The following is a 21963-nucleotide window of genomic DNA, read 5'->3' as shown; positions in this document are numbered from 1 at the left end:
AAATTATGGTGGAAAATAAGTATTTGGTCAATAACAAAAGTTTCTTAATACTTTGTTATATACCCTTTGTTGGCAATGACACAGGTCAAACGTTTTCTGTAAGTCTTCATAAGGTTTTCACACACTGTTGCTGGTATTTTGGCCCATTCCTCCATGCAGATCTCCTCTAGAGCAGTGATGTTTTGGGGCTGTCGCTGGGCAACACGGACTTTCAACTCCCTCCAAAGATTTTCTATGGGGTTGAGATCTGGAGACTGGCTAGGCCACTCCAGGACCTTGAAATGCTTCTTACGAAGCCACTCCTTCGTTGCCCGGGTGGTGTGTTTGGGATCATTGTCATGCTGAAAGACCCAGCCACGTTTCATCTTCAATGCCCTTGCTGATGGAAGGAGGTTTTCTCTCAAAATCTCACGATACATGGCCCCATTCATTCTTTCCTTTACACGGATCAGTCGTCCTGGTCCCTTTGCAGAAAAACAGCCCCAAAGCATGATGTTTCCACCCCCATGCTTCACAGTAGGTATGGTGTTCTTTGGATGCAACTCAGCATTCTTTGTCCTCCAAACACGACGAGTTGAGTTTTTACCAAAAAGTTCTATTTTGGTTTCATCTGACCATATGACATTCTCCCAATCCTCTTCTGGATCATCCAAATGCACTCTAGCAAACTTCAGACGGGCCTGGACATGTACTGGCTTAAGCAGGGGGACACGTCTGGCACTGCAGGATTTGAGTCCCTGGCGGCGTAGTGTGTTACTGATGGTAGGCTTTGTTACTTTGGTCCCAGCTCTCTGCAGGTCATTCACTAGGTCCCCCTGTGTGTTTCTGGGATTTTTGCTCACCGTTCTTGTGATCATTTTGACCCCACGGGGTGAGATCTTGTGTGGAGCCCCAGATCGAGGGAGATTATCAGTGGTCTTGTATGTCTTCCATTTCCTAATAATTGCTCCCACAGTTGATTTCTTCAAACCAAGCTGCTTACCTATTGCAGATTCAGTCTTCCCAGCCTGGTGCAGGTCTACAATTTTGTTTCTGGTGTCCTTTGACAGCTCTTTGGTCTTGGCCATAGTGGAGTTTGGAGTGTGACTGTTTGAGGTTGTGGACAGGTGTCTTTTATACTGATAACAAGTTCAAACAGGTGCCATTAATAGAGGTAACGAGTGGAGGACAGAGGAGCCTCTTAAAGAAGACGTTACAGGTCTGTGAGAGCCAGAAATCTTGCTTGTTTGTAGGTGACCAAATACTTATTTTCCACCATAATTTGCAAATAAATTCATTAAAAATCCCACAATGTGATTTTCTGGATTTCTTTTCCTCAATTTTTCTGTCATAGTTGACGTGTACCTATGATGAAAATTACAGGCCTCTCTCATCTTTTTAAGTGGGAGAACTTGCACAATTGGTGGCTGACTAAATCCTTTTTTCCCCACTGTATATATAGCAATCAAAGAAAAAATCTAAAAAAAAATCTCAAATGAATAATACGCAACCATTCAAACAACTCCATTAGCATGAGTAGAAAAAACGTATTTCACTTAACAGTCTAAAGTGTCGTCCTCTCCTTCCAACCACGTATCTTCAGCTGTTGAGTCTAAACTATATTCACTAAATCCTCATCTACTGGTTCTGTGACACTTTCCGATCGATTTCTGCTATAATCTCATCCAAATCTGTATACCTGGACTTTTCCAGTATTAGTAGCCATATTGTACTTTCAAAATTTGCAGAACACGTTGTTTACTAAATCGAGTTGTGCGTAACGCAATGCGCCACTTCCTTGTTTAGATTTCCAATGGACACTAAACTGCGTTGCGCGCGTGCTGAATACACAGGCATTTCCTCAGACAAAGGACCATCTCATACTCCTGTAAAGCCCAGCTCATTGGCTATCTAGCTAGCTATGTTTCAAAACGATAGGTGGTCATTGGACCAAGATACAGTCAATCAAGTGAACACCGCCCGTCTCATCGGCGCGTAACGATGTGTCTTCGTGGCTAAAATTGTTTCTGTATCGGCTATACCTTATGCAGAATGATGAAGGAAAGGCTGGTTACCTTCTGGAGTGTCTGAGGAATAAATAGGAACCTAACTTGACTGGCTGAAACAAGGTTTAGCTTTCGATTTTCACAGATTTCCTTCTTTGCAAGTTGATCGAGTGGGAATACAACATCGATCGTGCATATCACATGGATCGTGTTAGGATATAAAAATTGATTTTATCAAACAAAACTACGCTATATTTTATCTCTGGAACCCTCATGATGACAAATCAGAGCAAGATTACTGAATTTAAGTACATTATTTACCTTCAGATGTGAATGTATCAAACCTGTTACCGTGATAAAAGTGTTTTGTTGTTGTGCACTATCCTCAAATAATAGCATGGTATTTTTTTTGCTGTAATAGCTACTGTAAATTGGACACTGGAGTTAGACTGACTATAGTTTAAGCTTTCTGCCCATACAAGACGTACAGTACCAGTCAAAAGTTTGGACACACCTACTCATTCAAGGGTTTTTCTCTTGGCATTCTCTCAACCAGCTTCACCTGGAATGCTTTTTCCAACTTTCTTGAAGGAGTTCCCACATATGCTGAGCACTTGTTGGCTACTTTCTCTTCACTCTGCCGTCCGATTCATCCCAAACCATCTCAATTGGGTTGAGGTCGGGGGACTTTGGAGGCCAGGTCATCTGATGCAGCACTCCATCACTCTCCTTCTTGGTAAAATTGCCCTTACACAGTCTGGAGGTGTGTTGGGTCATTGTCCTGTTAAAAAACAAATGATAGTCCCACTAAGCCCAAACCAGATGGGATGGCGTATCGCTGCAGAATGCTATGGTAGCCATGCTGGTTAAGTGTACCTTGAATTCTAAATGAATCACAGACAGTGTCACCAGCAAAGCACCCCCACACCATAACACCTCCTCCTCCATGCTTTATGTTGGGAACTACACATGTGGAGATCATCCGTTCAACCACACAGCGTCTCACAAAGACACAGCGGTTTCACCTAAAAATCTCAAATTTCCACCGGTCTAATGTCCATTGCTTGTGTTTCTTGACCCAAGCAGGTTTCTTCTTCTTATTGGTGTCCTTTAGTAGTGTTTTCTTTGCAGCAATTCGACCATGAAGGCCTGATTCACACAGTCCCCTCTGAACAGTTGATGTTGAGATGTGTCTGTTACTTGAACTCTGTGAAGCATTTATTTGGGCTACAATTTCTGAGGCTGGTAACTCTAATGAACGTATCCTCTGCAGCAGAGGTAACTCTGGGTCTTCCATTCCTGTGGCGGTCCTGTATACCCCCCTACCTTGTCACAATACAACTGATTGGCTCAAACGCATTAAGAAGGAAAGAAATTCCACAAATTAACTTTTAAGAAGGCACACCTGTTAATTGAAATGCATTCCAGGTGACTACCTCATGAAGCTGGTTGAGAGAATGCCAAGAGTGTGCAAAGCTGTCATCAAGGCAAAGGTTGGCTATATGAAGAATCTCAAATGTTAAATATTTTGATTTAACACTTTTTTGATTTAACACTGTTTTGATTTAACACATGATTCCATATGTGTTATTTCATAGTTTTGATGTCTTCACTATTATTCTACAATGTAAAAAATAGTAAAAATAAAGAAAAACCCTTCAGTGAGTAGGTGTGTCCAAACTTTTGACTGGTAGTATATATGTCTGTGAAAATTTGCTTTTGTTTACAACGTCATTGTAGTCACTTAATCCGTATTGAGCAACAATTGTGCCGATTTCGGGACACCCATCCAGTAGAGGTTTAAAAACTCTTCAAATACTTCAATCACTTCAACTTCAACCAATAAAGTGGTTATTTGGCTAGGTTTTGCTACAGCCTATATCAACGAGAGTTAGCATTCTAGCTAACAACTGCTGCATCCAAAATAGTTATTTTGCAATGATCACAACCAAATATAATTTTAGCGACTGTTCAAGCAAGAATCAAAACATCATTGTAAGCGTATGAAAACCCGAAAAACGTATTTTGTTTAGAAGTAATAAAAAGTTAAAATCTAGGCTATGTTGAATGGGCGCAGAGGGCGATGGCTTTCTTACTGCTGCCAAGAGTCGCGCGCATTTGTATGTGACGTCAGTGTGTCGTGTATTGGAAAAGGGTCTATAGGATTCCATCCTTTAGGATTCTATCCTATAGGATAGTTTCCCAAATCTGGTAGGATTTTCTTTGGGATTCTAATATGATTTGTTATAGAATTCTATTGGATTTTCTTTACTAGCGGTGCATCACCAATTGTCAACTGTCTAACCCCATCAGAACCCAATATATGAACTTGTTTTACTCCATTGTTTGTAAACTATTTAATTGTAAACAACACTGTATAGACTCATGGTTAAATCTATCATTTTGATATCATGGATAGACAGTCATTGTATCAATAGCTCTGTCTAGGAGTATAAGAGTGGTTACATTTCTCCAGCTCCATCCCTCAGCTGTTTACCAAAAAACGGTGACTGCTTTGTTATTGTTTGAACTGAAGACTCAGTGACTGCACCCCGTGTTCTGTCTAAAACGTGCGTCCTTGTGTGTGTTTGTGTGCATTGTGGTGGATATTATCAAATAAGCATTTGCTGGAGTCCAAGTCAAACTAAGATTCTTTATTTCTGAGCTCAGAGGAAACAGAGTCACACAGCGCAGTGTAGACAGTCTGAATTCAGAAGCATTGGGTGATGAGCACATATCTTTATAGTTTCCTGTTCTTGGGTCGGGACTTTATTTATTCAAGGACGCATGTGCAAGCTGGTTTGCAACACAGAATGACACTCCCAAGAACAGGACATCATTATAGGACAGTTTCACACAGTTTCACAAGGTTAGTCACATGCTCAATTATGTGGACACATACAATTAAAATGTCCCATTACAGCGTCTCGTGTGCCAATTATGGTACTGTGATACTATAGAAGTTTGGCTATAAGATGCACGTGGTGGAGGCACACACACTGGTCAGGGTCACGTTTACAATGGATACAACAACTTTGTGTTGGTTGAATTAAACTACAGTACATTGGTGCTGCAATCTCTCTCTCTCTCTCTCTCTCTCTCTCTCTCTCTCTCTCTCTCTCTCTCTCTCTCTCTCTCTCTCTCTCTCTCTCTCTCTCTCTCTCTCTCTCTCTCTCTCTCTCACACTGACTCTAACTCACGTAGTGTGTAGTGTTTACTGTGGTGTTTACTGTAGTGGGGCACGTAGTGTTTACTGTCGTGTTTACTGTAGTGGGGCACGTAGTGTTTACTGTAGTAGGGCACGTAGTGTTTACTGTAGTGTATACTGTAGTGGGGCACATAGTGTTTACTGTAGTGGGGCACATAGTGTTTATTATAGTAGGGCACGTAGTGTTTACTGTGGTGTTACCTGTGGTGTTAACTGTAGTGTTTACTGTAGTGGGGCACTTAGTGTTTACTGTGGTGTTTAATGTAGTGTTTACTGTGGTGTTTACTATAGTGTTTACTGTAGTTTTTACTGTAGTAGGGCACGTAGTGTTTACTGTAGTGGGGCACGTAGTGTTTACTGTAGTCTTTACTGTAGTGGGGCACGTAGTGTTTACTGTAGTGTTTACTGTAGTAGGGCACTTAGTGTTTACTGTAGTGGGGCACGTAGTGTTTACTGTAGTGTTTACTGTAGTGGGGCACGTAGTGTTTACTGTAGTGTTTACTGTAGTGGGGCACGTAGTGTTTACTGTAGTGTTTACTGTAGTGGGGCACGTAGTGTTTACTGTAGTGTTTACTGTAGTGGGGCACATAGCGTTTATTATAGTAGGGCACGTAGTGTTTACTGTGGTGTTTACTGTGGTGTTTACTGTGGTGTTTACTGTGGTGTTTACTGTAGTGGGGCACGTAGTGTTTACTGTAGTGTTTACTGTAGTGGGGCATGTGGTGTTTACTGTAGTGTTTACTGTAGTGTTTACTGTAGTGTTTACTGTAGTGTTTACTGTAGTGTATACTGTAGTGTTTACTGTAGTAGGGCACGTAGTGTTTACTGTAGTGTTTACTGTAGTGTTTACTGTATACTGAAACTTTACTAGTATTGTGTATACCACAATTTGACAAAATGTTCAACATGAGATTTTCGTAACCCTTTATCAGGTTCAGCAAGGTTGGAGCAGGTTTGAGTGACTGCACCCTGTGTTCTGTCTAAAACGTGCGTCCTTGTGTGTGTTTGTGTGCATTGTGGTGGATATTATCAAATAAGCATTTGCTGGAGTCCAAGTCAAACTAAGATTCTTTATTTCTGAGCTCAGAGGAAACAGAGTCACACAGCACAGTGTAGACAGTCTGAATTCAGAAGCATTGGGTGATGAGCACATATCTTTATAGTTTCCTGTTCTTGGGTCGGGACTTTATTTATTCAAGGATGCATTTGCAAGCTGGTTTGCAACACATAATGACACTCCCAAGAACAGGACATCATTATAGGACAGTTTCACAAGGTTAGTCACATGCTCAATTATGTGGACACATACAATTAAAATGTCCCATTACAGCGTCTCGTGTGCCAATTATGGTACTGTGATACTATAGAAGTTTGGCTATAAGATGCACGTGGTGGAGGCACACACACTGGTCAGGGTCACGTTTACAATGGATACAACAACTTTGGGTTGGTTGAATTAAACTACAGTACATTGGTGCTTCTCTCTCTCTCTCTCTCTCTCTCTGTCTCTCTGTCTCTCTGTCTCTCTGCTCTCTGTCTCTCTGTCTCTCTGTCTCTCTGTCTCTCTGTCTCTCTGTCTCTCTGTCTCTCTCTCTCTGATTTGCACTGGCAGCCTGTAGCCATTAGGCCAAAAATCTTGACAGACAAAGTTGTGATTTTTGTCAATTAAAAGATTTTAACATTATGCCTCTGATTCGTTTCTTCATCACCAGCAGCAAAGACAATTGAAATCCATTCATTAGGCCCTAATCTATGGATTTCACATGACTGGGAATACAGATATGCATCTGTTGGTCACATATACCTTAAAAAAAAGGTAGGGTCGTGGATCAGAAAACCAGTCAGTATCTGGTGTGACCACCATTTGCAGCGCGACACATATCCTTCGTATAGAGTTGATCAGGCTGTTGATTGTGGCCTGTGGAATGTTGTCCCACTCCTCTTCAATGGCTGTGCAAGGTTGTTGGATATTACATTTTTGGTCATTTAGCAGACACTCTTATCCAGAGTGCATACATTATAATTTTTTTCATACTGGCCCCCCGTATGAGTTGATCATAATAACAGAAAGAGCTGAGTCAACTGGGTTCAATCAGAATCACTCAAAGATGATCATAATAACAGAAAGAGCTGAGTCAACTGGGTTCAATCAGAATCACTCAAAGATGATCATAATAACAGAAAGAGCTGAGTCAACTGGGTTCAATCAGAATCACTCAAAGATGAGCATAATAACAGAAAGAGCTGAGTCAACTGGGTTCAATCAGAATCACTCAAAGATGATCATAATAACAGAAAGAGCACACAAAGAATCAGCAATGGTGTCACATTCTATCACTGTGCTTATTATTCATGATGTCATACACTTGACTCATCTCTCCTTTATGGATACCTTCGCTGAAGTGTAAGTCACACCATTGTAGGTGCCGTTGGATGGGAAGACCAGCTGGCTGCCATTCATGCAGGTGACTTTCACTTTCGCCCTGTAGTCGAGGTCGATATTTGCTCTCCCCACTGTGACGACAACATCCAAGGTCTTCCATGGCGGGATCTTCAGTTGGATTGTATCCGCTTCTGTTATGGTCTCTGTCTTCTGCAGACTGGTGGAATGCTCCACTCCCACGGTCAAGCTGAACCCTGATGACACCTCGACCAGATCCGGGATCCCCGCTTTGACCGACACGTTCAAGGTGGACTCTATCTTGTTGCTGACCGACCAGGAGGAAGTCTTAGTCAGGGTCTTGCTGTATGTAATGGACTCTTCTTGAACCAAGGACGTGTCATTTTGGTGAGACACGGACCTCACATATTCTGGGGTCACCTAAAATCAACACACACACACACACACACACACACACACACACACACACACAAAGATAGAAATTGTTCAAACAAGACAAAGACAATTTAAGAACTAATCATCAGTGAGGAACTGATCAATTGATTTTTAGAAGGCCAATGATAATAACTAATATGTGTGTGTGTGTGCCGTCTTGGCCTGATTTAAAAAATGCATATGGTATAAAAAACATTTGGGTGTTGAGGCTATTTTAAACAAAATACATAACTGTCCTAGAAATGAGATGCCTGATGCACCAAAGAATGTCGACCCCCGTATTGGATCACATGTTTTAAAGTGGACAGCCCCCTTAAAGTTTGAGCATCGGTAGAGTTTCCCTTAGCCATCTACACACGTCTATAGCAGAGCTCACCTGGGGTTTGAGGAGGGACAGGGTGGGATACTCCATGTCGGTCAGCATGGACGACTTGATGGGGTTGATGAAGAGGAAGCCTATGCAGTCGATATCCGAGCCAGAACTCCCCTCCAGCCCCAGGCAGATTCCGGACCCCACATCTATGGTGTACTCAGTCTTCAGGGGCCAGCTAGTCATTTTTTCAAAGAACTGCCGGTTCTTACTCGTTGTGAACTTGATGGCACCCAGACGTGTGCCAGCGCCGTTACCCCACAGTGACAGCTTGGTGATGTGCTCGCCGAGGTCGAACTCAAACTCATTGAAAGTGTGCGCATTTCCAAAGGTTGCCACGCGCCCGTCGGTCAGCTCCGCACGCACAGCTTTGACCTGCCAGCCTTTCACCGCCACACCGATCTTCTTGAGGGTGGCACCGTTGTTCCTGCCGTGGAATTCAAATGGTGCGCCTCCTCCACCACCGATAATGTACAGTCTGGTTGCCATGTGGAGTGTGTGTGCGTAAGTCCCGTAACCAAAAATTGAAATTTGCACAGAAAAATGTATGCAGCCTCCAACTCAAAGGAGAACTGATTCAGACATTCAAAGAACCAAAAGGAAATCAAGGAACAAGATTAAAGGAGAAAACAATAACCAAGGGATATATTTTATCATGGTAAGAACTAGAGGTCGAGCAACACATCAGTCAAGGGTAGGGCTCTCCAACCCTGTTCCTGGAGAGCTACACTCCTGTAGGTTTTCACACCAACCCCAGTTGTAAATAACATGATTCAGCTTATTAAGCAGTTCATTATTAGAATTAGGTGGACTAGATTGGGTTTGGAGCGAAAACCTACAGGACGGTAGCTCTGGTCTAGGGTGACGAAATCGCACCACAATCCTCAGGTCACTAAGAAATGACACGTTCATAAATTGCTCCTTAAACTCCTCCTCATCCTCCACCCTCCTCTGATCTTTCCATCTCTATTCATCTGTAATCTATCACACCCACTCAGCTAGGAACCTCAGAGTCACCATGGAGTCCCTCTCCTACTCCCAGCACATCCCCACTGTAACTCCTGCTGCTTCTTCCTGATCAACATGGTGACTTATGTGTAATGATGTCTATAAACATATTGTTGTGTAAGTGAGCACGTCTCTATGCACTTCTAAAATGTATTCTGATGTTGCTACAATGACGAATAATCATGAATAATGATGAGTATGAAAGTTATAGATACCATGTCAGAATATGATAATCTGCCCTAATAATGATGAGTATGAAAGTTATAGATACCATGTCAGAATATGAGGTGTTTATGGTGCTGAAACTCACTTCTCCAAACAAAGGTGTTGCTTTGAAATATCTGAAAGAATAAAGATTGAATTGAATTAATATATAACAATATTCTTTAAGACAGGCTGCAGTATACACAGGTATGCATTAATCAATTATAATATAGAAGATTATTCTTTAAGACAAGCTGCAGTATTCACAGTTATGTATTAATATATTATAATATAGGACAATATTCTTTAAGACTGTCACGTCTCCTCCCATTGCTTCCTTCCAGCGCTCTGATTCGCCGGTCTACTGAGCCACCGGTCTGAGCGCACAACCTCGGCAACACCGGAATGGAAACCCAACGCACCCTAATCACCTCCAGCGCACCTGCACCTCATCATCTCATCACCACCCCTATATAGCCCTGGACTGTTCAGTGTTGTGTTGTGTGTGATTGTTAGTGTCATGTCGTGTACGCGCTCTTTGTTGTGCTCTTGCTCAGTAAACCTTTACATTGTTGATTCCTGCGTCTTCGTATCCTCAGTACTCATCACAAAGACTGCAGTATTCACAAGTATGTATTAATATATCATAATATAGAACAATATTATTTAAGACAGGCTGCAGTATTCACAGATATGCATTAATATATTATGACGTGAGAGAGTTGAGTCCCTCGCCTCCTTCTCAGCTCGCGAGGGACTCAACTCAAACGAGCAGAAGTTGGAGCCAGATACATGTTTTTTTTGCCAAGATAGCACCAGTCACCTATGTTGACAATCGCCAAATTTCCAGCTAACTTTTTTGCACGATTGCTAGCAAAGTCAGCTTTCTACAGACTTACCTACTGCAGCTTTAACGGAACAAAATGGCTGGCATGAAGAACTTCCTGTCTCAGTTCACCTTTGCTGCAGTTCAAGAATTTGGAACCTGACATTTCAGTACCCAACACTAGATGTGTCAATCAGTGTAATCAAGATGAAGACACAGCTTGTTGTAAAGCACTAGACTCAACAGTCTACTCACATTAAACATCATACTGACATAATTCTTTTGCATTCAAACTGAACAATAGGAGGCCAAAGTCAACCATGTGAAAACAAGGCAACAGTAAACATGTCATCCCCCACGAATGATGCAGCACCCCGCCTTGGGCCAATTGAGATATTGCGTGTGACTAACCAATTGCAGTTAATTACCATAGCTCCCACCTTAGGCCAATCAGTGTAATTTAGTAAATGCCGGCTCTCTACGGCAAGATGAATCATTCAGCAAGTTTGGTCAAAAACGTCCTGTCTGAGATATTGTGTGTGACTAACGTACGAACAGACGGACCGAGCCCGCTCCGTAGTCCCCTCCCAAATTTCATTGTGTGGGACAACAAACCCATACCATGCTTGTTCAGCTAGACTTTATAACTGATTTAAGCAACTGTTTCAGAATATAGGAAGCATTTGTTCCCTGAAATGTTTTCTTCATTAATTGGTCAAAATAAAAATGTAGCTCTCAAATATTTCCTCATATAGCAAGATTAGTTTAGGAACGTCTTGTACTTACATACAATTATGTGCAGGCCTCAGTGTTAAAGATGACTATAGAAGATCTTGGTTGAAGTAAACTGATAGGTCTGATTCAATATGCAATAAACTTGTTTATCAGAAAAGAGTCAAGACTCAGAGTGAAGTTCATTTGTTTAACACCAAAGACGCAACAGCGGAATGCGTGTCTCTGGAGTGGAGCAGCACTCTCTTATAAAGCAGCAAAACAACCCCCACGCCCATACAATGATATGTCATAAGTAGTTTGCTATTAAATTGAAACAGACCGTTACACCCTGATAAAGACATTGTATTGTGCTGATCATGACTTGTTTCAACCACTCTTAGTCACCATTTCCTATCTAGAACCTAAAATGGTTATTTGGCTTTCCCCATAGGATAACCCTTTGAAGAACCATTTTTCGTTCCAGGTAGAACCCTTTTGGTTCCAGGTAGAACCCTTTTGGTTCCAGGTAGAACCCTTTTGGTTCCAGGTAGAACTTGTTTGAGTTCCATGAAGAAACGTCTACACAGAGGGTTCTATATGAAATCCAAAAGGTTTCTCCTATGGGGACAGACGAAGAACACTTTTGGAATCCTTTTTTCTAAGAGTGTGGTTTTGTACATCAAAACATCCCATAAGATTAAAGCCTAACTCCACATATCCTATCACACTAAAGCAATTAATTTACAATTTTTCAAAACTTTTATGACAAGTTAAGAAAATGGCTGACATGGAGACCTTCCTTTCTCTTATTTCCTGTGAACACTCTGGCTGTGTTTGAATAGTCTCGTGAACTGAAGGAACCTTCCGTCCTTCCTTGCTAGTTGACCCAGAAGATTCTAAGCAGCAGCGAGGAAAGGACCATTCAAATTGTAAAAGGCATTAAGGAACGGAGCTTCAGTCATCCTTTCCTACCACCTTTTACCGAGGCTACATGGATGTATCCTTTTGCGGAAGCGTTTAGAGAAATGTTCCATCACAATGAATTACAGCCAATATCCGATAATTATCGAAGTTTGCCGAAACAGTCCAGAAGGAAAGTTAATTCAGAAGATGACCAGAGATACTGAAGGAAGGACCCTTGTTGTATCATGGCTGATAATCACATGTAAAGTGGATCACGGCTTTGCCTAATAGTCAGAATAAGCTGTGATAGTGTAATCATAAATCAATATAATTTACATATTTTGCTCCAATTTATTTCAAACCCTTAGGCCTATGTCTGTACCTCATACTGTTCACGTCTGTGTATTACATGGATATGCAAGCTGAAAATCCATCATCAAATCTACTGTGTAGGCTAATGTTAAGAGGAGACACACGCCCTAATCACGTTGAGATGGAGGGACATTTTCACGGGGAAGAGAAATGCTGTCAAATTGGGCTGGGAGTGAGTAAAACGTTCCATACACAATACTAATAAATACTCATACACACTCATACTCCATACTGTCATAAATTACTATAGCCTACTCCACCTGTTGGATCAATGTAGGGGGAGAGCCGGGCCAAAAGTAACACGGGGAGAAAGTAACACTCAATTTTCTCAGATAACACAGAATCTAGAATGACTTAAGAGAGTATACAGTAGATTGCAGGGGCAAAATAGGATGATTGATGTGTTTGATGGATGATTTGATGCGTTTGATGGATGATTGATGTGTTTGATGGATGATTGCTGAGCTCTTCCTTTTTGCTGACCTCTTAATGACCTCTTAATGACCTCCTGCCTTCAGAAAGTATGCATACTGCTCAGTTTGACCGGGCGGCCAGCTATAGGAAGAATCTTGGTGGTTCCAAACGTACACATACACAATCGCTCTCTGGGTCACCGTGATCACACTGTTCTTCAACTGGTCGTTCAGTACTGTTTCCTTTGAATTAAACGTTGCACACCATTCTGTCAAACTGAACTCATCCCTGGCAACAGAAAAGATGGTGGGTGATATTCAAGTAAAGGTCACAGAGATGAAGAGGAAGGGGGAGTTACTTACCTTCCAACTAAGACAAGTGGATAAACATGTTTTTCTTGTTGCAGGACAACAGTACCTTGTTACATTCAATAGTAATGGTAAAAAAAATATATATATATATATATATTGAATATTTGTGTGTGGAGGAGGCAAACACATTTTCAGGGGCACGTAGTGTTTACTGTAGTGTTTACTGTGGTGTTTACTGTGGTGAGGAACGTAGTGTTTAATGTAGTGTTTAATGTAGTGTTTAATGTAGTGTTTAATGTAGTGTTTAATGTAGTGTTTAATGTGGTGTTTAATGTGGTGTTTAATGTGGTGTTTAATGTGGTGTTTAATGTGGTGTTTAATGTGGTGTTTAATGTGGTGTTTGCTGTGCTGTTTGCTGTAGTAGGGCATGTAGTGTTTACTGTGGTGTTTACTGTAGCAGGGCATGTAGTGTTTACTGTAGTGGGGCACATAGTGTTTACTGTAGTGTTTAATGTAGTGTTTAATGTAGTGTTTACTGTAGTAGGGCAAGTAGTGTTTACTGTAGTGGGGCATGTAGTGTTTACTGTAGTGTTTACTGTAGTGGGGCACATAGTGTTTACTGTAGTAGGGCACGTAGTGTTTACTGTGGTGTTTACTGTAGTGGGGCACATAGTGTTTACTGTAGTAGGGCACGTAGTGTTTACTGTGGGGTTTACTGTGCTGTTAACTGTAGTTTTAACTGTAGTGTATACTGTAGTGGGGCATGTAGTGTTTACTGTAGTGTTTACTGCAGTGGGGCATGTAGTATTTACTGTAGTGTTTACTGTAGTGTTTACTGTAGTGGGGCACATAGTGTTTACTGTAGTAGGGCGCGTAGTGTTTACTGTAGTGGGGCATGTGGTGTTTACTGTGGTGTTTACTGTGGTGTTTACTGTAGTGTTTACTGCAGTGGGGCACGTAGTATTTTCTGTAGTGTTTACTGTAGTGGGGCACATAGTGTTTACTGTAGTGTTTACTGTAGTGTTTACTGTAGTGTTTACTGTAGTGGGGCACGTAGTGTTTAGTGTAGTAGGGCGCGTAGTGTTTACTGTAGTGGGGCATGTAGTGTTTACTGTGGTGTTTACTGTAGAGTTTACTGTAGTGGGGCACGTAGTGTTTACTGTAGTGTTTACTGTAGTGTTTACTGTAGTGGGGCATGTAGTGTTTACTGTAGTGTTTACTGTAGTGGGGCATTTAGTGTTTACTGTGGTGTTTACTGTGGTGATTACTGTAGTGGGGCATGTTGTGTTTACTGTAGTGTTTACTGGAGTGGGGCATGTAGTGTTTACTGTAGTGTTTACTGTGGTGTTTACTGTAGTGTTTACTGTAGTCGGACATTTAGTGTTTACTGTAGTGGGGCACGCAGTGTTTACTATGGTGTTTACTGTAGTGGGGCACATAGTGTTTACTGTAGTAGGGCACGTAGTGTTTACTGTAGTGTTTACTGTAGTGTTTACTGTAGTCGGACATTTAGTGTTTACTGTAGTGGGGCACGCAGTGTTTACTATGGTGTTTACTGTAGTGGGGCACATAGTGTTTACTGTAGTAGTGTTTACTGTGGGGTTTACTGTGCTGTTAACTGTAGTGTATACTGTAGTGGGGCATGTAGTGTTTACTGTGGTGTTTACTGTGGTGTTTACTGTAGTGTTTACTGTAGTGTTTACTGCAGTGGGGCACATAGTGTTTACTGTAGTGGGGCGCGTAGTGTTTACTGTAGTGGGGCATGTAGTGTTTGCTGTGGTGTTTACTGTGGTGTTTACTGTAGTGTTTACTGCAGTGGGGCACGTAGTATTTACTGTAGTGTTTACTGTAGTGTTTACTGTAGTGGGGCACATAGTGTTTACTGTAGTAGGGCGCGTAGTGTTTTCTGTAGTGTTTACTGTAGTGTTTTCTGTAGTGGTTACTGTAGTGGGGCATTTAGTGCTTACTGTAGTGTTTACTGTAGTGGGGCATGTAGTCTTTACTGTAGTGTTTACTGTAGTGGGGCATTTAGTGTTTACTGTGGTGTTTACTGTGGTGATTACTGTAGTGGGGCATGTTGTGTTTACTGTAGTGTTTACTTTAGTGGGGCATGTAGTTTTTACTGTGGTGTTTACTGTAGTGTTTACTGTAGTGTTTACTGTAGTGGGGCATTTAGTGTTTACTGTAGTGTTTACTGTAGTGGGAAATGTAGTGTTTACTGTAGTGGGGCACATATTGTTTACTGTATCAGGGCACGTAGTGTTTAATGTAGTGTTTACTGTAGTGTTTACTGTAGTGTGTACTGTAGTGTGTACTGTAGTGTTTACTGTGGATTTTACTGTAGTAGGGCACGTAGTGTTTACAGTAGTGGGGCATGTAGTGTTTACTGTAGTGTTTACTGTAGTGTTTACTGTAGTGTTTACTGTGGTGTTTACTGTAGTGTTTACTGTATTGTTTACTTAGTGGGGCACGTAGTGTTTACTGTAGTGTTTACTGTAGTGTTTAATGTAGTTTTTAATGTAGTGTTTACTGTAGTTTTTACTGTTGTGTTTACTGTGGTGTTTACTGTAGTGGGGAATGTAGTGTTTACTGTAGTGTTTACTGTAGTAGGGCACGTAGTGTTTACTGTGGGGTTTACTGTGCTGTTAACTTTAGTTTTAACTGTAGTGTATACTGTAGTGGGGCATGTAGTGTTTACAGTGGTGTTTACTGTAGTGTTTACTGTAGTGTTTACTGCAGTGGGGCACGTAGTATTTACTGTAGTGTTTACTGTAGTGTTTACTGTAATGGGGCACATAGTGTTTACTGTAGTAGGGCGCGTATTTTTTACTGTAGTGGGGCATGTAGTGTTTACTGTGGTGTTTACTGTGGTGTTTACTGTAGTGTTTACTGCAGTGGGGCACGTAGTATTTACTGTAGTGTTTACTGTAGTGGGGCATGTAGTGGTTACTGTAGTGGGGCATTTAGTGTTTACTGTGGTGTTTACTGTGGTGATTACTGTAGTGGGGCATGTTGTGTTTACTGTAGTGTTTACTGTAGTGTGGCATGTAGTGTTTACTGTGGTGTTTACTGTAGTGTTTACTGTAGTGGGGCATTTAGTGTTTACTGTAGTGTTTACTGTAGTGGGGCATGTAGTGTTTACTGTAGTGTTTATTGTAGTGGGGCACATAGTGTTTACTGTATCAGGGCACGTAGTGTTTACTGTAGTGGGGCATGTAGTGTTTACTGTAGTGTTTACTGTAGTGGGGCACGTAGTATTTACTGTAGTGTTTACTGTAGTGGGGCATGTAGTGGTTACTGTAGTGGGGCATTTAGTGTTTACTGTAGTGGGGCATTTAGTGTTTACTGTGGTGTTTACTGTAGCAGGGCATGTAGTGTTTACTGTAGTGGGGCACATAGTGTTTAATGTAGTGTTTAATGTAGTGTTTAATGTAGTGTTTACTGTGGTGTTTACTGTGGTGTTTACTGTAGTAGGGCAAGTAGTGTTTACTGTAGTGGGGCATGTAGTGTTTACTGTAGTGTTTACTGTAGTGGGGCACATAGTGTTTACTGTAGTAGGGCACGTAGTGTTTACTGTGGTGATTACTGTAGTGGGGCATGTTGTGTTTACTGTAGTGTTTACTGTAGTGTGGCATGTAGTTTTTACTGTAGTGTTTACTGTAGTGTTTACTGTAGTGGGGCATTTAGTGTTTACTGTAGTGTTTACTGTAGTGGGGCATGTAGTGTTTACTGTAGTGTTTATTGTAGTGGGGCACATAGTGTTTACTGTATCAGGGCACGTAGTGTTTACTGTAGTGGGGCATGTAGTGTTTACTGTAGTGTTTACTGTAGTGTTTACTGTAGTGGGGCACGTAGTGTTTACTGTAGTGTTTACTGTAGTGGGGCACATAGTGTTTACTGTAGTGGGGCACGTAGTGTTTACTGTAGTGGGGCACGTAGTGTTTACAGTAGTGTTTACTGTGGTGTTTACAGTGGTGTTTACTGTAGTGGGGCACATAGTGTTTAATGTAGTAGGGCACGTAGTGTTTACTGTAGTGGGGCATGTAGTGTTTACTGTAGTGTTTACTGTAGTGGGGCACAGAGTGTTTACTGTAGTAGGGCACGTAGTGTTTACTGTGGTGTTGACTGTAGTGGGGCACGTAGTGTTTATTGTAGTAGGGCACGTAGTGTTTACTGTAGTGGGGCACGTAGTGTTTACTGTAGTGTTTACTGTGGTGTTTACTGTAATGTTTACTCTAGTGTTTACTGTGGTGTTTACTGTAGTAGGGCATGTAGTCTTTACTGTAGTGGGGAATGTAGTGTTTACTGTGGTGTTTACTGTAGTGGGGCATGTAGTGTTTACTGTAGTGTTTACTGTATTGTTTACTGTAGTGGGGCATGTAGTGTTTACTGTAGTGTTTACTGTAGTGGGGCACATAGTGTTTACTGTAGTAGGGCATGTAGTGTTTACTGTGGTGTTTACTGTAGTGGGGCACATAGTGTTTACTGTAGTAGGGCACGTAGTGTTTACTGTAGTGTTTACTGTAGTGGGGCACATAGTATTTACTGTAGTAGGGCGCGTAGAGTTTACTGTAGTGGGGCATGTAGTGTTTACTGTGAAGTTTACTGTGGTGTTTACTGTAGTGGGGCATGTAGTGTTTACTGTTGTGTTTTCTGTAGTGGGGCATGTAGTGTTTACTGTGGTGTTTACTGTAGTGTTTACTGTATTGTTTACTGTAGTGGGGCACGTAGTGTTTACTGTAGTGTTTATTGTAGTGGGGCACATAGTGTTTACTGTAGCAGGGCATGTAGTGTTTACTGTAGTGGGGCACGTAGTGTTTACTGTAGTGTTTACTGTAGTGGGGAACATAGTGTTTACTGTAGTAGAGCACGTAGTGTTTACTGTAGTGGGGCATGTAGTGTTTACTGTGGTGTTTACTGTGGTTTACTGTGGTGTTTACTGTAGTGGGGCATGTAGTGTTTACTGTGGTGTTTACAGTAGTGGGGCACATAGTGTTTACTGTAGTAGGGCACGTAGTGTTTACTGTAGTGGGGCACGTAGTATTTACTGTAGTGTTTACTGTAGTGTTTACTGTGGTGGTGCACGTAGTGTTTATTGTAGTTTTTATTGTAGTGGGGCACATAGTGTTTACTGTAGCAGGGCACGTAGTGTTTACTGTAGTGGGGCATGTAGTGTTTACTGTAGTGTTTACTGTAGTGGTGCACGTAGTGTTTACTGTAGTGTTTATTGTAGTGGGGCACATAGTGTTAACTGTAGCAGGGCACGTAGTGTTTACTTTAGTGGGGCACGTAGTGTTTACTGTAGTGTTTACAGTAGTGGGGCACATAGTGTTTACTGTAGTAGGACACGTAGTGTTTACTGTAGTAGTGCACGTAGTGTTTACTGTAGTGGGGCACGTAGTATTTACTTTAGTGTTTACTGTAGTGTTTACTGTGGTGTTTACTGTAGTGGGGCATGTAGTGTTTACTGTAGTGTTTACAGTAGTGGGGCACATAGTGTTTACTGTTGTGTTTACTGTAGTGGGGCATGTAGTGTTTACTGTGGTGTTTACAGTAGTGGGGCACAAAGTGTTTACTGTAGTAGGACACGTAGTGTTTACTGTAGTAGGGCACGTAGTGTTTACTGTAGTAGGGCACGTAGTGTTTACTGTAGTGGGGCACGTAGTATTTACTGTAGTGTTTACTGTGGTGTTTACTGTGGTGTTTACTGTAGTGGGGCACATAGTGTTTACTGTAGTGTTTACTGTAGTGGGGCACGTAGTGTTTACTGTAGTGTTTACTGTAGTGGGGCACATATTGTTTACTGTAGTAGGGCACGTAATGTTTACTGTAGTGGGGCACATAGTGTTTACTGTAGTAGGGCATGTAGTGTTTACTATGGTGTTTACTGTAGTGTGTACTGTAGTGGGGCACAAAGTGTTTACTGTAATAGGGCACGTAGTGTTTACTGTAGTGGGGCATGTAGTATTTACTATGGTGTTTACTGTGGTGATTACTGTAGTGTTTACTGTAGTGGGGCACGTAGTGTTTACTGTGGTTTTTACTGTAGTGGGGCAAATAGTGTTTACTCTAGTAGGGCACGTAGTGTTTACTGTGGTGTTTAATGTAGTGTTTACTGTAGTGGGGCACATAGTGTTTACTGTAGTAGGGCACGTAGTGTTTACTGTAGTGTTTACTGTAGTGTTTACTGTAGTGTTTACTGTAGTGTTTACTGTAGTGGGGCACATAGTGTTTACTCTAGTGGGGCACGTAGTGTTTACTGTAGTAGGGCACGTAGTGTTTACTGTGGTGTTTACTGTAGTGTTTACTGTAGTGTTTACTGTAGTGTTTACTGTAGTAGGGCACGTAGTGTTTACTGTAGTGTTTACAGTAGTGGGGCACATAGTGTTTACTGTAGTAGGACACGTAGTGTTTACTGTAGTGGGGCACGTAGTGTTTATTGTTGTGTTTACTGTAGTGGGGCACGTAGTGTTTACTGTAGTGTTTACTGTGGTGTTACCTGTGGTGTTTACTGTAGTGTTTACTGTAGTGGGGCACGTAGTGTTTACTGTAGTAGGGCACGTAGTGTTTACTGTGGTGTTTACTGTAGTGTTTACTGTAGTGTTTACTGTAGTGTTTACTGTAGTAGGGCACATAGTGTTTACTGTAGTGGGGCACGTAATGTTTACTGTAGTGTTTACTGTAGTTGGGCACGTAGTGTTTACTGTAGTGTTTACTGTAGTAGGGCACGTAGTTTTTACTGTAGTGGGGTACGTAGTTTTTACTGTAGTGTTTACTGTAGTGGTGCACGTAGTGTTTACTGTAGTGTTTACTGTAGTGGGGCACATAGTGTTTATTATAGTAGGGCACGTAGTGTTTACTGTGGTGTTTACTGTGGTGTGTACTGTAGTGTTTACTGTAGTGGGGCATGTCGTGTTTACTGTAGTGTTTACTGTATACTGAAACTTTACAAGTATTGTGAATACCACAATTTGACAAAATGTTCAACATGAGATTTTCGTAGCCCTTTATCAAGTTCAGCAAGGTTGGAGCAGGTTTGAGTGACTGCACCCTGTGTTCTGTCTAAAACGTGCGTCCTTGTGTGTGTTTGTGTGCATTGTGGTGGATATTATCAAATAAGCATTTGCTGGAGTCCAAGTCAAGCTAAGATTCTTTATTTCTGAGCTCAGAGGAAACAGAGTCACACAGCGCAGTGTAGACAGTCTGAATTCAGAAGCATTGGGTGATGAGCACATATCTTTATAGTTTCCTGTTCTTGGGTCGCGACTTTATTTATTCAAGGACGCATTTGCAAGCTGGTTTGCAACACAGAATGGTACTCCCAAGAACAGGAGATCATTATAGGACAGTTTCACACAGTTTCACAAGGTTAGTCACATGCTCAATTATGTGGACACACACAATTAAAATGTCCCATTACAGCGTCTCGTGTGCCAATTATGGTACTGTGATACTATAGATGTTTGGGTATAAGATGCACGTGGTGGAGGCACACACACTGGTCAGGGTCACGTTTACAATGGATACAGCAACTTTGTGTTGGTTGAATTAAACTACAGTACATTGGGGCTGCAATCTCTCTCTCACTCTCTCCCTCTCTCTATCGCTCACTCACTCACTGACTCTCACTCTCTCTCACCCCGACTTGCACTGGCAGCCTGTAGCCATTAGGCCAAAAATCTTGACAAACAAAGTTGTGATTTTTGTTAATTAAAATAATTTAACATTATGCCTCTGATTTGTTTCTTCATCACCAACAGCAAAGACAATTGAAATAAATTAATTAGGCCCTAATTTCATACTGGCCCCACGTGGGAATCGAACCCACAATCCTGGCGTTGCAAACACCATGCTCTACCAACTGAGCTACATCCCTGCCGGCCATTCCCTCCCCTACCCTGGACCAATTGTGCACTGCCCCATGAGTCTCCCGGTCGCGGCCAGCTACGACAAAGCCTGGATTCAAACCAGGATCTCTAGTGGCACAGCTAGCACTGCGATGCAGTGCCTTAGACCACTACACCACTCGGGAGATGATATTGGCGGGAACTGGAACACGCTGTTGTACACGTTGATCCAGAGCATCTCAAACATGCTCAATGGTGACATGTCTGATGAGTATGCAGGCCATGGATAAACTGGGACATTTTCAGCTTCCAGGAATTTTGTACAGATCCTTGCGACATGGGGCCGTGCATTATCATGCTGAAACATGAGGTGATGGCGGCGGATGAATGGCACGACAATGGGCCTCAGCCAGCATCTCATCACGGTATCTCTGTGCATTCAAATTGCCATTGATAAAATGCAATTGTGTTCGTTGTCTGTAGCTTATGCCTGCCCATACCATAACCCCACCACCATGGGGCACTCTGTTTACAATGTTAACATCAGCAAACCACTCACCCATACGAAGCCATACATGCGGTCTGCGGTTGTGAGGCCGGTTGGAGGAACTGCCAAATTCTCTAAAACCACGTTGGAGACGGCTTATAGTAAAGAAATGAACATTCAATTCTCTGGCAATTGCTCTGGTGGACATTCCTGCAGTCAGCATGCCAATTGCACTCTCCTTCAAAACTTGAGACATCTGTGGTATTTTGTTGTGTGTCAAAACTGCACATTTTAGTGGCCTTTTATTGTCCCCAGCACAAGGTGCACCTGTGTAATGATCACGCTGTTTAATCAGCTTCTTGATATGCCACACCTGTCAGGTGGATGGATTATCTTGGAAAAGGAGAAATGCTCATTAACAGCGACGTAAACAAATTTGTGCACAACATTTTAGAGAAATAAGCTTTTTGTGCATATG

General features: G+C 41.9%; 1 protein-coding gene across 1 annotated transcript; it reads right to left on the bottom strand.

Moving 5' to 3' along the window:
* Positions 1–6250: 6250 nt before the first annotated feature.
* Positions 6251–11393, bottom strand: LOC311149850 (aerolysin-like protein). Its single transcript, XM_084187091.1, has 3 exons — positions 11224–11393; positions 8406–9748; positions 6251–8014 (listed from the first exon to the last, which is right to left on the bottom strand). The coding sequence occupies exons 2-3, from the start codon at positions 8886–8888 to the stop codon at positions 7565–7567; spliced, it is 933 nt and encodes a 310-aa protein (XP_084043217.1). The 5' UTR covers positions 8889–9748; positions 11224–11393; the 3' UTR covers positions 6251–7564.
* Positions 11394–21963: the final 10570 nt, after the last annotated feature.

The sequence above is a fragment of the Coregonus lavaretus genome (assembly GCF_964263955.1).
Source record: "Coregonus lavaretus genome assembly, chromosome: 22".
Lineage (NCBI taxonomy): Eukaryota > Metazoa > Chordata > Actinopteri > Salmoniformes > Salmonidae > Coregonus > Coregonus lavaretus.
This window is presented reverse-complemented; position numbering and strand designations above follow the sequence as displayed.